Consider the following 13,348-nt stretch of genomic DNA (forward strand, 5'->3'; position numbering starts at 1 on the left):
AAAAAACATAACACGCCTCAAACAATCTGAGCTTCACAAAGCCAGATAAAAATGTTTTCAAAAACCAAAAGAAAAAAAAAATGTTTTCAAAAACCTCAGTAATTGCCGTAACCAGTTTTGCTCAGGGGATAGACCATCAGCCTGCAGACTGCAGAGTTTGATTCCCGTCAAGGGCATGTACTTTGGTTGCAGGCACATCCCCAGTAGGAGGTGTGCAGGAGGCAGCTGATCGATGTTTCTAACTCTGTATGCCTCTCCCTTCCTCTCTGTAAAAAAATCAATAAAGTATATTTAAACACACACACACACACACACACACACAAAGTAATCCCTTGTAGACAAGTAATCAGTTGCAAACAACACGCACCACAAACATGCAGACCTCACCCCCCTAATCCCCCCCGCAAAAAACCCTAAAACTGTCATTTGAACCACGACCTGGGATCAAACGCGGGACAGAGGCGAAAGGAGAAGGCGCTCTTGCTGAAACCGGTTTGGTTCAGTGGATGGAGCGTTGGCCTGCGGACTGGGGGGGTCCCTGGTTCGACTCCGGGGGTCCCTTGGTTGCAGGCACATCCCCAGTGAGGGCTGTGCAGGAGGCAGCTGATCGATGTCTCTCTCTCTCATCGATGTTTCTCACTCTCTATCCCTGTCTCTTCCTCTCTGTTAAAATAAATAAATAAATAATATATTTTTTTTAAAAAAAAAAGGCGCTCTTACAAACACGCTCACTTGGCCGGGGCAGCGGCAAACCCTGTGCTGGCCAAGGTCAGCGCCTGGGACACTGGCGTCCACCCCCCCGCGCCGAGAAAACTACATTACCCAGAGTCCCACGCGCCGACGGACGGCGGGCGCAGCCAATGAACGCTCGGGAGCGGGGCGGCTCTGGGCTGCGCCGAGGGGTCAGGGCGGGACTTCCGGGTCCTCCTCGTGGCGGTCATTTTGGCCTCCCGGCTCCCTCCGGCGGCGGCTCGCCTCCGCGCGCTCCTCGGAGCCCCCCGCCCGGGCCGCGATGGAGGAGGCGCCGGAGGGGCGGTCCCCGCTGCGCGGCGGCGACGCGGCGGGCTGGCGGGTCGTCGCGGTCGCGGGGGACCCGGGCCTGCCGGGCCCGCACCCCCCGCTCCGCCCACAAAGTCCAATGGCGGCGGCCGCGCTGCGGTTCCCGGCGGAGGTGAGCGCGGCCCCGGGCGGCCGGGCGGCCGCGGGCGGAGGGGGACGCCGGGCGCCGGGGATGAGAAGGGGGACCGGCCGGGGCCACGGCGGGGTCCGGGGGCGTCGGAGCCGGGGACGCGCTGCCCGGCCCCGCGCCGTGTCCGCCGGCGGCGGAGGGCGCGGCGCGCGGGGCCGGAGCGGCGATGGAACAAAAGAGGGACGTTGTCTCCGATGCGGTTCTCGGGGTTCCTTCCCCCCGAACTGCCCGGGTGAGCGAGGCCGGTGCGCAGGGCGGGGCGGGGGGCGGCGCCCCGGGACCCCGGACCCCGGACCTACTGGCAGCCCCGCCGCCCGCGGCGCCCAGGACTCCAGCCTGCACCTGGGGACCCGGACGTCAAGGGTCGGAGGTCAAGGGTCGATTCCCGGGTTGGCACTCTACCCCTCCCCCCGGGGGTGCAGGCTGGATCCCCACTAGGGGGGCGGGGCGCCCAGGAGGCGGTCGGCCCGTGATTCTCTGTCTTCATCGATTTCCTGTCTGTCTCTGCCTCCGCCTTCCTCTGTGAAATCGATAAAAACATATTTAAAAAGAGAAAGAAAGGAAGCAAGAAAGGACGGAATTGGCAAGCGTCTGCACTGCGGCCCGAGAGCCCTGAGCGGAGGGGGGCGGCGGCCCCGGCCCCGGGGCTGGGCCAGGCCCCGAGCAGCCTGAGCCCCGGGTCCTGGCGGCGGAGCCGGGCCCTCAGCGCCTTCAGCTCCCACAGGCCCTGCGGTCAGAGCCGCGCAGGGGCCGGGCTGTGGGCTGAGGTCAGGGCCTCCCACTGCGGGGGCCTCAGGCTGTGGGGCCTGGGCTGTCCAGCCGCTCCTCCTGCCCCGGGACCTGCAGACCCTCAGCCCAGGGTCCTGAGGCCAGGTCCGAGGTGATAAAGAAGTGGTGTCAGCCCTGACCGGTGTGGCTCAGTGCATAGAGCTTGGGCCTGCAGATGAAGGGTCCCAGGTTCGATTCTGGTCAAGGGCACGTACATTGGTTGCAGGCACATCCCCAGTGGGGGTGTGCAGGAGGCAGCTGGTTTATGTTTCTCATTCTCTAACCCTCTCCCTTCTTCTCTGTAAAAAATCAATAAAATGTATTTTAAAAGAAAAAGAAGAAGCGGATTCAGTGTTTGGCCCCCAGTGGAGTGAGATGTGGGATGTGGGGGTCCTCCCGGGCACAGGTGCCAGGATGTGCAGTGGCTTCTGTGGGCGGCCGAGCTGGTTCAGGCACCTGCAGGTGCAGGTGACCTTGCTTTGTTTTTTAAAAATATACTTTATTGATTTTTTTTACAGAGAGGAAGGGAGAGGCATAGAGAGTTAGAAACATCGATCAGCTGCCTCCTGCACACCTCCTACTGGGAATGCGTCAGCAGCCAAGGTACATGCCCTTGACCGGAATTGAACCTGGAGCCCTTCTGTCCACAGGCCAATGATGTATCCTCTGAGCTAAACTGGTTAGGGCTGTCCTTGCTTTTGCTTTCTTATGGGAACTGGGAACAATTGGGACAGGAGTCTGATTTAAAAAATATACATATATTTTTTATTAATTTCAGAGAGGAAGGGAAAAGGAGAGGGAGAGATAGAAACATCAGTGATGAGATAGAATTATTGAACAGCTGCCTCCTGCACACCCCCTACTGGGAATCAAGCCCATAACCTAGGCATATGCTCCCAGCCACAATCGAACCTGGGACCCTTCAGGCCTCAGGCCAACTGAGCCAAACCAGTTAGGGCCAGATTTTTAAAAATATATATATATTATTGATTTTTACAGAGAGGAAGGGAGAGGGATAGAAAGTTAGAAACATGGATGAGAGAGAGACATCGATCAGCTGCCTCCTGCACACCCCCTACTGGGAATGTGCCTGCAACCAAGGTACATGCCCTTGACTGGAATCGAACTTGGGACCCCCCAGTCCGCAGGCTGCTGCTCTATCCACTGAGCCAAACCGGTTAGGGCTTGATTTTTAAGTATATATATATCTTTATTGATTTCAGAGAGGAAGGGAGAGAGAGTGAGAAACATCAATGATGAGAATCATTGATTGGCTGCCTCCTGCAACCCCCCTCTCATCCCCCCCCACACACACACACACACTGGGGATTGAGCCAGCAACCCAGGCATGTGCCCCTGACCCGAATGGAACCCAAGACCCTTGGGTCTGCAGACTGAGGCTCTATCCACTGAGCCACACTGCCAGTGCAGGAGTCTGATCTGGAGCAGCTTTGTGACAGTCGGGTGTCTGTGTGCAGGTGGTGGGCCCGTGGGGATTGGCAGGCTCTGACCCAGGGCGGTGAGGCTCCTGGTGGATGCAGCGTGGAGGGTGAGGGCGGGGTGGGGGTGAGGGCGGGGTGGGGGTGGGGGTGGGGTGGTTGCCGAGGCTGGAAGACAGGGAGGAGGCTGCTGGGAGCGCCTGGGAGGGTGTGATGCTCGCGGGGCCGTGATGGTGGAGGTGGAAATGGGAAACGCAGTTGGGTTTTGGTGTTTTAGGTGTGATCCCTGGATTTTTAATGTTATGTATTGGTTTTAGGGAGACAGGAGGAGTGAGAGAGAGAGAGAGACTTTGGTTTGTTGTTGAACTTCATGCATTCACTGGCTGATTCTGGTATGTGCCCTGAACCCTCAACCTTGTCCTATCGGGACAGCTCTCCTCCAACTCAGCAACCTGCCAAGGGCACTGCCAGAGAGAGAGAGAGAGAGAAGAGAGGGAGAGAGGAAGAGAGGGGGGGGGGGGGGGGGGGGGGGGGGGGGGGAGGGAGAAAGAAAGGGGAGGCAGGGTGGCATGGAAACGGGGTTGCTCCTGGCGGAATGGGGTCGCTGCACACAGAGAGGGCAGTCCGGAGCAGTGAGGGCGGGTGCGTGCAGAGTATCAGGTTTGTTTCTGGCCTGTGGGCGACGAGAAGTCCGGGAGCCGGTCCAGGAGGGGTTCAGGGTGGAGACTCCCCAGAAGGGAGTGGGGTGTCCGGACTGGGAGGAGCTGTGGGATTGCCTGACGAATGAGGAATCCTGGAGAAGGGTGTGTGTGTGTAAGGGGGGTGAGGATTGTGGGGGTCACACAGGTGACGGAGGCGGCGGTCGCGTGGAGGGTGGGAGACTCTGGTTGGGGAGCGGTCACGGCCTCCAAGGCTGGGGAGTAACTCACACAGGATGGGGGGGGCGTGGGGGTTCGCAGGCCCGGCTCCAGAGCCTCCCCGAGATGGTGCTGTGGCCTGGGCGTGGCTGGCAGGCTAGCCCAGTGCTCTGTGGTCACGGGGAGGTCCCGTGGCCTGGGGGGGGGGGCTGTGTGGGGCGAGGACGGAGGCTGTGACTGCAGGAACATGAGGTGCGGCCCCAGGGGAGGCTGAGGGCCCCGGCAGGTGATGTGGGGACAGGGACCCTGGGGAAGGCGGCCTTCGGGCGGGACTCCGGCCGCCCCTGTGGGGGTGGGCCATCAGCGTCCGGGAGGCTTGGTCTTCTAGAATCGTCCGAGCCTTCTCTGGACCCCACTCGCTGAGTAATGAGGAGGGGCCAGAAGACAGGGTGTGGGACAGGAGGGGGCGGGGCTGGGGGCGTGCTGGCGGAGGGTGTGGTGGGAAGAGGGATGGGCAGGTGGGGAGGGGTGTGAGCTCACGGCCAGGGCCTGGTGCTGATGTCCCGGGGATCCCTGTCTGCTGCATCTGGTGGAAGGTGACGCGCCCCCGGGGGAGTGCCTGGGAGGAGGGGGTGGGGGTCCGCATGCGGGTCCACAGCTGAGAGCCATTCTCTGCCCGCCCGCCTGTAGCTGAGGGCGGACACAGTGAGGCTGGGCTTCAGGGACACAGTGGGTGTCAGGGCGCCCAGGCTGGAGTCTCACTGGACTCCAGTGAGCAGGGGCGGCTCAGGGAGGCGGTTCCCTCCTATTGTGACCACCAGGCTGATGGGACCATGCTGTCCTGTCCCCCGGCTGCGCTGTCCCCCAGGCTGTGCTGTCCCCCCGGCTGTGCTGTCCCCCCGGCTGTGCTGTCCCCCCGGCTGTGCTGTCCCCCGGGCTGTCCTGTCCCCCGGCTGCGCTGTCCCCCGGGCTGTCCTGTCCCCCGGCTGCGCTGTCCCCCAGGCTGTGCTGTCCCCCCCGGCTGCGCTGTCCCCCGGGCTGTCCTGTCCCCCGGGCTGTGCTGTCCCCCGGCTGTGCTGTCCCCCGGGCTGTGCTGTCCCCTGGCTGTGCTGTCCCCCGGGCTGTGCTGTCCCCCCGGCTGCGCTGTCCCCCGGGCTGTGCCTTCGCAGTCGCACTTCTGGGAGTGGAGTGTGCACGGGGGTGGTGCCAGGTTCCGTGTGGAGCGCGGGGCTGCCTCGGCGCCGGGGACGGTGCTGAGCGTGGAGCCTGAGGCCCTGCTTCCGTTTCCTGAGGGGCCATGTCAGGGTCACAGGGCGCTGCCTGATGGACGAGTGTCTGACCACTCCCTCCTGCTCCGAGGCCAGCTCCCCTCCCCCTGCCTGCGGCCCCACTGTGTGCCCGGGCACAGGGCACCTCTGCCCTCTCCCTGGGGTCGGGAGTGAGTACCCGAGAGGGACTTGGTGGGACCGAGCCGGTGTCTGCTGCGGTGGGCGGGGCAGAGGAAGGAAGGTGTCAGGTCTGCAGAGCGTGAACTCCCGGAGAGAAGCTGACGGGCGTGCCCTGTGCTCGCTGACAGGACATGAGCTTTGAGGACGTGACGGTCGCCTTCTCCCAGGAGGAGTGGGGGCTCCTGGACGCGGCCGAGAGACTGCTGTACTGCGACGTGATGCTGGAGATCTGCACGCTCGTGGCGGCCGTGGGTGAGCCTGGTGCTTCCTGTGCCCTGAGCTGACCCGCCTCCCCTTTCTCCGGAAAGAGCTGCGGGTCCACAGCCCGGCCGAGGGCTCTGCTCATGCCCCCCCCCCCTGCCCCCGCTTCCTGTCACTCCTGTGAGCGGTGGGTGCCCTGCCCCCTGGACAACCCGAGTGGCCTCAACAGAGCGGGAGAGAGCAGGAGTCAGGGGCCTCGCAGACAGCCTGACGCCCCGCCTCCTCAGCCTCTCCCCGAGGGTGACCCTGTCCAGATCCGGGGCCTCCATTGCTGCCCCTCCTCTGGCTGAGCGTGCTGTGTGACTTGCTGGACCCGCCATGGTCATCCCGTCCGGGGACCATGGCTGTTCCCGTCAGGTCTCCGATGCCGGTGTCTGCGAGCGGCTCTTCCCCGGGCTGGCTGCTCCCCTCTGTCCTTCATTAGGACCCGGTCCCGGAGCCGATGGGCAGCGGGGGGTGCAGGGCGCCCTGGTTTTTCACAGGGTGCCGTGTCCAGGCGGCCTCAGAGGGGCTTTCCCAGGGGGGTGGCCACTGGGGAAGAGGAGGGTGCCCTGGGAGCTGGTTCAGATCACGCCAGGATTCTGCCCTGTTCCCAGTCGTGTGCTGGTGCCCGGCCGCTGGCCGCCTGGCCGTCCTGTCCTGTTAACTGTGACTCCCAGCCCCTCCCCTCCGGCTTCTGCGCATCACCGCTCCCTCTCCGGCGCTGACGTGCTGTGAGGGGTGTGTGGACGCCAAGCTGCCATTTACTGGATTGTATATTGGCTCTGTCATCAGCGAGCAAGCCTTGCTGGAAGCCGTCACCGGGAGAAGGATCTGCAGACCCTGCTCTCCCGAGTGGTCAGGCCGTCTGTGGGGTTTGTGGTGAGGTCTCCCTGTTTGTGATCCTCAGAGGCAGCAGCACGCTTCAGCCTGCCTCCGTCCGGGGCTCTTGTCACACGGTCCCAGGAAGCCCCCGGAGCCCGACAGGCCCTGGTGACGGGCTGGGCCTGCCTCACCCTCTCCTCGTTTCTCTGCTTCCAGGCTATTGGCAGAGGCCGGAGGCCGCGGAGGCCCCCGCTGAGCAGGCGGCGCCGGCAGAGGCAGAGGCAGAGCCGCAGGTCGGGGCGCCCGAGGCCGAGCCGGCGGCGGCGAAGACGCACTCCTGCGAGCAGTGCGTCCTGGTCCTGAAAGCCATCTTCCACCTGACGGAGCTGCAGGCGGGGAACCCGGAGCAGAGGGCCTTCTTCAGCGACGCCTGCGCGCGGGGCTTCTGCTTCCGCGCCAACATCCACCAGCAGCCGCGGGCGGCCGGCCCCGAGGAGGCCTGGCGGGCGGACGCGGACGGCGCCGCCCTCATGACCAGCAACAGCTTCTACGTGTCCGGGGCGGGGGCCGAGGGGGGCCTGGCCGCCGCCGCCCCCGGCCTGCTGCAGCACCAGCCGGCGCTGAGCTCCGAGGAGCCCCACAGCGTCATCGAGAGCTGGCAGGCCGTGCACGGCGGGCCGGGCCCGCGCCAGTGGGGCGAGTGCGAGCAGGCCGCCTTCCACGGCTCGGACCCGGGCCAGCCGCAGAGCGCCTACACGGGGGAGGGGCTGTTCGAGTGCAGCCAGTGCGGCAAGGCCTCCATCCAGGTCTTCAACCTCATGCTGCAGCGGAGCGTGCTCCCGGCCGAGAAGCTGCCCTACGAGTGCGGCGTGTGCGGCAAGTGCTTCAGCTGCGAGTTCTTCCTGCTGCGGCACCACAGCGTGCACGCCGACGGCAAGCCCTACGAGTGCAGCGTGTGCCGCAAGTGCTTCAGCTGCAAGTACACCCTGCTCCAGCACCAGAGGATCCACTCCGAGGAGAAGCCCTACGAGTGCAGCTTCTGCAAGAAGTGCTTCAGCTACAAGTTCAACCTCATGAGGCACGAGAAGATCCACACCGGGGAGAACCCGTACGGGTGCAGCGACTGCGGCAAGTCCTTCAGCCACAGCTCCGCCCTCATCCGGCACAAGAGGGTCCACACCGGGGAGAGGCCCTACGAGTGCAGCGACTGCGGGAAGACCTTCACCAACAGCTCCGCCCTCATCCAGCACCAGAGGGTCCACACCGGGGAGAAGCCCTATCAGTGCACCGAATGCGGCAAGTGCTTCCGGCAGAGCTCCGCCCTCATCTACCACCAGAAGGTGCACGCCGGGGAGAAGCCGTACGAGTGCGGGGACTGCGGCAAGTGCTTCCGGTACAACTACATCCTCATCCAGCACCGGAAGGTTCACACTGGAGACAGGCGGTACGAGTGCGGGGTTTGCGGGAAACGCTTCATCTACAACTTCAACCTCATCAAACACCAAAGAATCCACACCGGCGAGAAGCCGTACGTGTGCAGCGATTGCGGGAAGGCCTTCAGACGCAGCTCCTCCCTCATCCAGCACAAGAGTGTCCACAGCGAGGAGAGGCCTTACGAGTGCAATGAGTGCGGGAAGTCTTTCACCCGGGCATCGAACCTCCTCAGGCACTGGAGAGTTCACACAGGGGAGCGGCCCTATGAGTGTAGCGATTGCGGCAAGTCCTTCAGCCACAGCTCCGCCCTCATTCAGCACAAAAGGGTGCACACTGGAGAAAGGCCTTACGAGTGCAATGAGTGCGGGAAAACGTTCACCCGCACGTCCAACCTCCTCAGGCACTGGAGAGTTCACACTGGAGAGAGGCCCTATGAGTGTGCTTACTGCGACAAGTCCTTCAGCCACAGCTCCGCCCTCATTCAGCACAAAAGGGTGCACACTGGAGAAAGGCCTTACGAGTGTAACGAGTGCGGGAAGTCTTTCACCCGCACGTCCAACCTCCTCAGGCACCGGAGACTGCACACTGGGGAAAAGCATTGACGGCCCAGGGGAGGCTGTGTTTCCGCTCAGGCTGACGGCACCGGGGGAGACCCTTAGAGGCCAGTTCAGCTGGGTTAAAGCCTGTTTCAGCGGGACACGCAGTGCGCTAGGTCCTCGTGCGCTAGGTCCGAGTGAGGCTTCGAGGAGGTCCATTGCACTTTCCCTCCTGCCCAGGGCTGTCCTAGGTGGATGTCACTGCTGAGGCCTCCTCCACCGGGCTCACCTGCACAGGTGTGCCGGCCACGCCCCTGCGTGCTCTCCTGCGGGAGGAAATGAGGAATCCGCAGGCCTCCGGGGCCCCCTCCTTCCTTTCTCTCCCCCCAGGGGCGGACAGAGGACCCGGCCTCGGCTGAGAGGAGCTCCTTCCCTGCGGACGGTGCTCCCGCACGGACGCTGTGACGATTCTCCCTCGCCAGCCTGGCCCTTCGCTGTGAGCGTCCCCGGGTCCTGGTATGTTCGGGCAGGTCTCGGCACCTTTCACCTCGGTGGTTGTACAGTCGCTGTGTGAGATGATGTGGAATGAGAACTGTGGTCGGCCAGCGCATGGAGGGGCACGTGTTTGTGGGGATCCCTGACTGTCTTGTGTGTCTGGGGGGACGGGGATAGTGGGAAGTCGCTCTGTGTCCCATGTTGGCCCATGGCCTGCATGACTCTGGTCCCGATGTAAAATCTGGCGCCACGATGGGGGGGGGGGGTCAGAGGTCACTCTGAAGAGGGGGTATTTTCTTGTGCTTCTGTGGACAATATGAATTTTATTCCTTTTACTGTGTACACTACGCACTTCCGCCTGTGCTGAGGTCGGCAAGGGAGCCCCGGGCAGTGGAGGGGGAGCTGCCCGAGGGGGAGTGACTTGTCTCAGGGGGAGGTGGGCCCACAGTGGGGACAGGAGCGCTGTGTTCACCGTGAGGGGGAGACGAGCAGGTTAGGACGAGGGTGTCTCTCCCGGGAGCTCAGCCGCAGACGTCCCAGGGCCCTGGCTTCCGTGGTCTGTGGCCGTACACCCTGTGACCTCTGTCACTGCTTCCACCAGCTGTGTGGACCCCTCGCCTCTCTGGGTGTGCACCTCCCGGCCATTGCCAGCACGTCTGCGGCCCCGCTGGCACTCCTGTGGCTCGGGGGGCGGGGGTAGAGGGGGGACAGAGTATTCGCCGCCCTCCGGCAGGGCTGCGCCTCCTGGGACCAGAGGGGGGGGGTAGGGTCCACATGGGTTTGCCAGCCGGACCCCCTTAGGAAAGAGGGCTGTTCGGCCTCCTCGGAGCCGTGTTAAAGCTTTATTCATGTACTATATATGCATTCTCCACACGCAACCAAGTGCACTTACCTGACGTGTACTGTCTGGTGAGCTTTGACGGACGGATAAAGCTATGAAACCATCACAGCAAACGGACTGGCCTGGCACTCACACGCAGGGTGGGGCAAGTGTAGGTGTCAAGTAGCGAGCACGTGAGACATAGCGTCTATTCTGTATTATTTATTGATTCCCATGATGATTCCCATGCTGCCCATCTACTCCGGCTCCACCCTGAGTTCCCACCTGCCCTTCCGTAACCTCCCCGCCTGTCACAGCCATCGACCCGCCTTTATCCACCATAGATAGGTTAGCTCGTATCCCTGTGATGTCATAGGTGTATGCCCTCGAGAAGATAACGGATTCCCCCAGCAGCCAATGGTGTCCGATTCCGGCAGCGATGCTGATGCGAATGCTGATTCCCTTCGCTGCTTCGGCGCAGTCTGTCCTGTAAATAACCCCCGGTTTATCCATTTGTCTGCCCACGGTTAGGTTACTTCCGGGTTTGCGGTATTACGAATAAAGCTGCTACGAATGTGTGCTTTCCGTTCTTTCTGTCCCATCGCCCCGTGTCTCCCCCAAGGCGACGATGTGGGTAAACGTTAAGTCTTTACAAAACGCGGAACCGTGGTCTGCGCTGGCCCTTTGCCCTCCCGCCACCGCGGTGTGTGAGGACGCGGGTCCTCCTGCACCGTTTGCCAGCCCTTCCCGTAGCTCCTGTTTTAAATATCCCCAGATAGCCCTAGCCGGCGTGGCTCAGTGGATGGAGCGTCAGCCTGGGGACTGAAAGTTCGATTCCGGTCAAGGGCATGTACCTTGGTTGCGGGCACATCCCCAGTAGAAGGTGTGCAGGAGGCAGCCTATTGATGTTTCTCTTGCATTGATGTTTCTAACTGTATCCCTCTCCCTTCCTCTCTGTAAAAAATCAATAAAATATATTAATTTTAGCAGGGTAGCGGTAGCTTGTTTGTTGCAGGTCCAGCTCCCTGACAACTCGCCGTGCATTTATTTATGAACACACGGCCTCTGTCTCCTCAGGCAAAATGTCTGCCAGAATCCCCGCCGCCGTTCCCTTTGTGTGAATTCCTTGTTTTATTGAGTGGGAAGGCAGAGTAGCATCCAAACACGTGTTGGAATGTCACTCATTCCTCAACCACCTGAGTGACACCTTTGCCCGATGGAACAGTTTTCGTGTATTTTTAATTATAGTTTTATTGATTTCAGAGAGGAAGGGAAGAGAGAAAAAGGACACATCAATGATGAGAGAATCATTGATTGGCTGCCTCCCCCACGCCCCACGGGGGAGGGGTCAAGCCCACCTCCTGTGTGCTTGCCCTGACCTGAAATCGGACCGTGACCTGCTTCATAGATGGATGCTCAAGCACTAGGCCCGCCAGCCTGGCCGAAGTGTGTGTTTCACATGGTTTTCACAGCGGACGCGGCAGCAGCAGAGTCCTCTGAAGCCACGTGCCAGCGGTCCCTGTGCCCTGGGGCCTCAGGAGGCATGCGGCCCGCACAGCCACTCGGTCCCCTTGGCCCCCGATCTGCGCTCATCCCTGTGGGCAGGACGCGGAGTCGGGAGGAGACGGGATGGCCTACTGGGACGGCCGTTACAGGGTCATCTCACCCCAAACTTGTTTTGTTTTTTTTTTAATGAAAGAGGAAGTTGATTATTTAATCTTCCTCTACCTGAGGGTATATCTTTGTTGATTTTAGAGAAAGGAGGAAAGAGAGAGGATCATCGGGATAAGAGGAACTTTGGTTGCCTCCCTCAGGGACCCAGACCCGGGGACGGAACCTGCCAATGGGGTGTGTGCCCCGGCTGGGACTCCAGCCCGTGACCTCTGTGTGCTGGGCCACTCCTACCAGCTGACCGCCCACCAGGCCCCAAACACCTGCTTTAGAGAAACCATTCCCAGCGCCTGGGCCTGGGCCCGGTCTGTTAACCAGTTCCCTTCGCCCTCCGGGAGAGCCGGCAGAGAACCAGGGGCCCCCAGCGGGGCCATGGTACGTCCCCGGGAACCTCCCCACCGGAGACTGAAGGGAGATGCCCAGAAAGGCCCCTGCCTTTGCATTGCTTTTCCGAGGGACAGGGAGGGAGGGAGGGAGGGAGGGAGGGAAAGGAGAGAGATAAACATCCATTGGTTGCCTCCCACATCTACTCTGATGGAGAGGGGAGCGAGGCCAAAACCCAGGTACGTGCCCTTGACTGGGAACCCAGCCCTCACTCCTTCCATGTGCAGGCTGGTGCTCTAGCCACGGAGCCATGGGGCCCAGGATGAGATCTTACCATTGGCGGAGTCCTGAGGCCGAATACACAGGCACAGCATGTCCCCCACCTCCCACCCCAGCCACGCAGGGAAGGCCCTTCATTGAACCCAGTTAGCCAGGGAGCCAGCAGGAGTGCCTGTTTTTCTGTGGAGCAGTCTCTCTGCCCCCTACAGCAATGATCTTGATTATACCCTTGGCTTTGTTTTGTTTTAAATATGTTTTTATTGATCTTTTAAAATATATTTTATTGATTCTTTTTCAGAGAGGAAGAGAGAGGGATAGAGAGTTAGAAACATCAATGAGAAACATCCATCAGCTGCCTCCTGCACGCTCCCTACTGGGGATGTGCCTGCAACCAAGGCACATGCCCTTAACTGGAAGGCCAATGCTCTCAATAAAATATATATATATATTTTTTAAATTGTAAACCTTCTTCAAAAAGAAGTCAGAAACCTATCTAAAGCCTTAATCAACCTGAGCTGGTTCAGGCTGATTGGTCCCAGTTTCGATTCAGGCCAAGGGCATGTACCTGGGTTGCAGGCTCCTCCCCAGGCTCGGCCCTGGTTGGAGCTCATGTAGGAGGCAACCAATCAATGTGTTTATCTCACATCAATATTTCTGTCTTTCCCTCTCCTTAAAAATCAATAGAAAAGTATCCTCGGGTGAGGATTAAAGAAAAAAAAAAAGCCTTAATCAGCTTTTCACAATGTATCTGTGTATCAAGTCACAGCATGTTCTTTGTATGGATCTCACAGGTTAATCAATTACACCTAAATAAAGCTGGCCAAAAAGCCAGGTGACACATTCACACAAAACCATCATCTCAGCCCACTTTGGAAAAGGATCAATACGTGTACTACCACCCTGGTCGGCTTGACTCGGTGGTCCTGGTTCGATTCCGGCCAAGGGCACAGGCCTGGGTGGCGGGCTTAGTGCCTAATGGAGGGTGTGCAGAAGGCTGCTGGTCAATGATTATCATCATTGATG

General features: G+C 60.7%; 1 protein-coding gene across 1 annotated transcript; it reads left to right on the top strand.

Annotated features, from left to right (window-relative positions):
* Positions 1-918: 918 nt before the first annotated feature.
* Positions 919-10,632, top strand: LOC118712362 (zinc finger protein 883). Its single transcript, XM_036426014.2, has 3 exons — positions 919-1,171; positions 5,830-5,953; positions 6,983-10,632. The coding sequence occupies exons 1-3, from the start codon at positions 1,013-1,015 to the stop codon at positions 8,800-8,802; spliced, it is 2,103 nt and encodes a 700-aa protein (XP_036281907.2). The 5' UTR covers positions 919-1,012; the 3' UTR covers positions 8,803-10,632.
* Positions 10,633-13,348: the final 2,716 nt, after the last annotated feature.

This window comes from Pipistrellus kuhlii, unplaced genomic scaffold, assembly GCF_014108245.1.
Source record: "Pipistrellus kuhlii isolate mPipKuh1 unplaced genomic scaffold, mPipKuh1.p scaffold_m20_p_89, whole genome shotgun sequence".
Lineage (NCBI taxonomy): Eukaryota > Metazoa > Chordata > Mammalia > Chiroptera > Vespertilionidae > Pipistrellus > Pipistrellus kuhlii.

What these genes read in the sequence shown, in the direction of transcription:
- LOC118712362 (XM_036426014.2), top strand. Translation starts at nt 1,013, where the DNA reads ATGGAGGAGGCGCCGGAGGGGCGGTCCCCGCTGCGCGGCGGCGACGCG. An exon ending in CGCTGCGGTTCCCGGCGGAG is followed by an intron (nt 1,172 to 5,829) that starts GTGAGCGCGGCC and finishes GCTCGCTGACAG; the next exon opens with GACATGAGCTTTGAGGACGT. An exon ending in CACGCTCGTGGCGGCCGTGG is followed by an intron (nt 5,954 to 6,982) that starts GTGAGCCTGGTG and finishes CTCTGCTTCCAG; the next exon opens with GCTATTGGCAGAGGCCGGAG.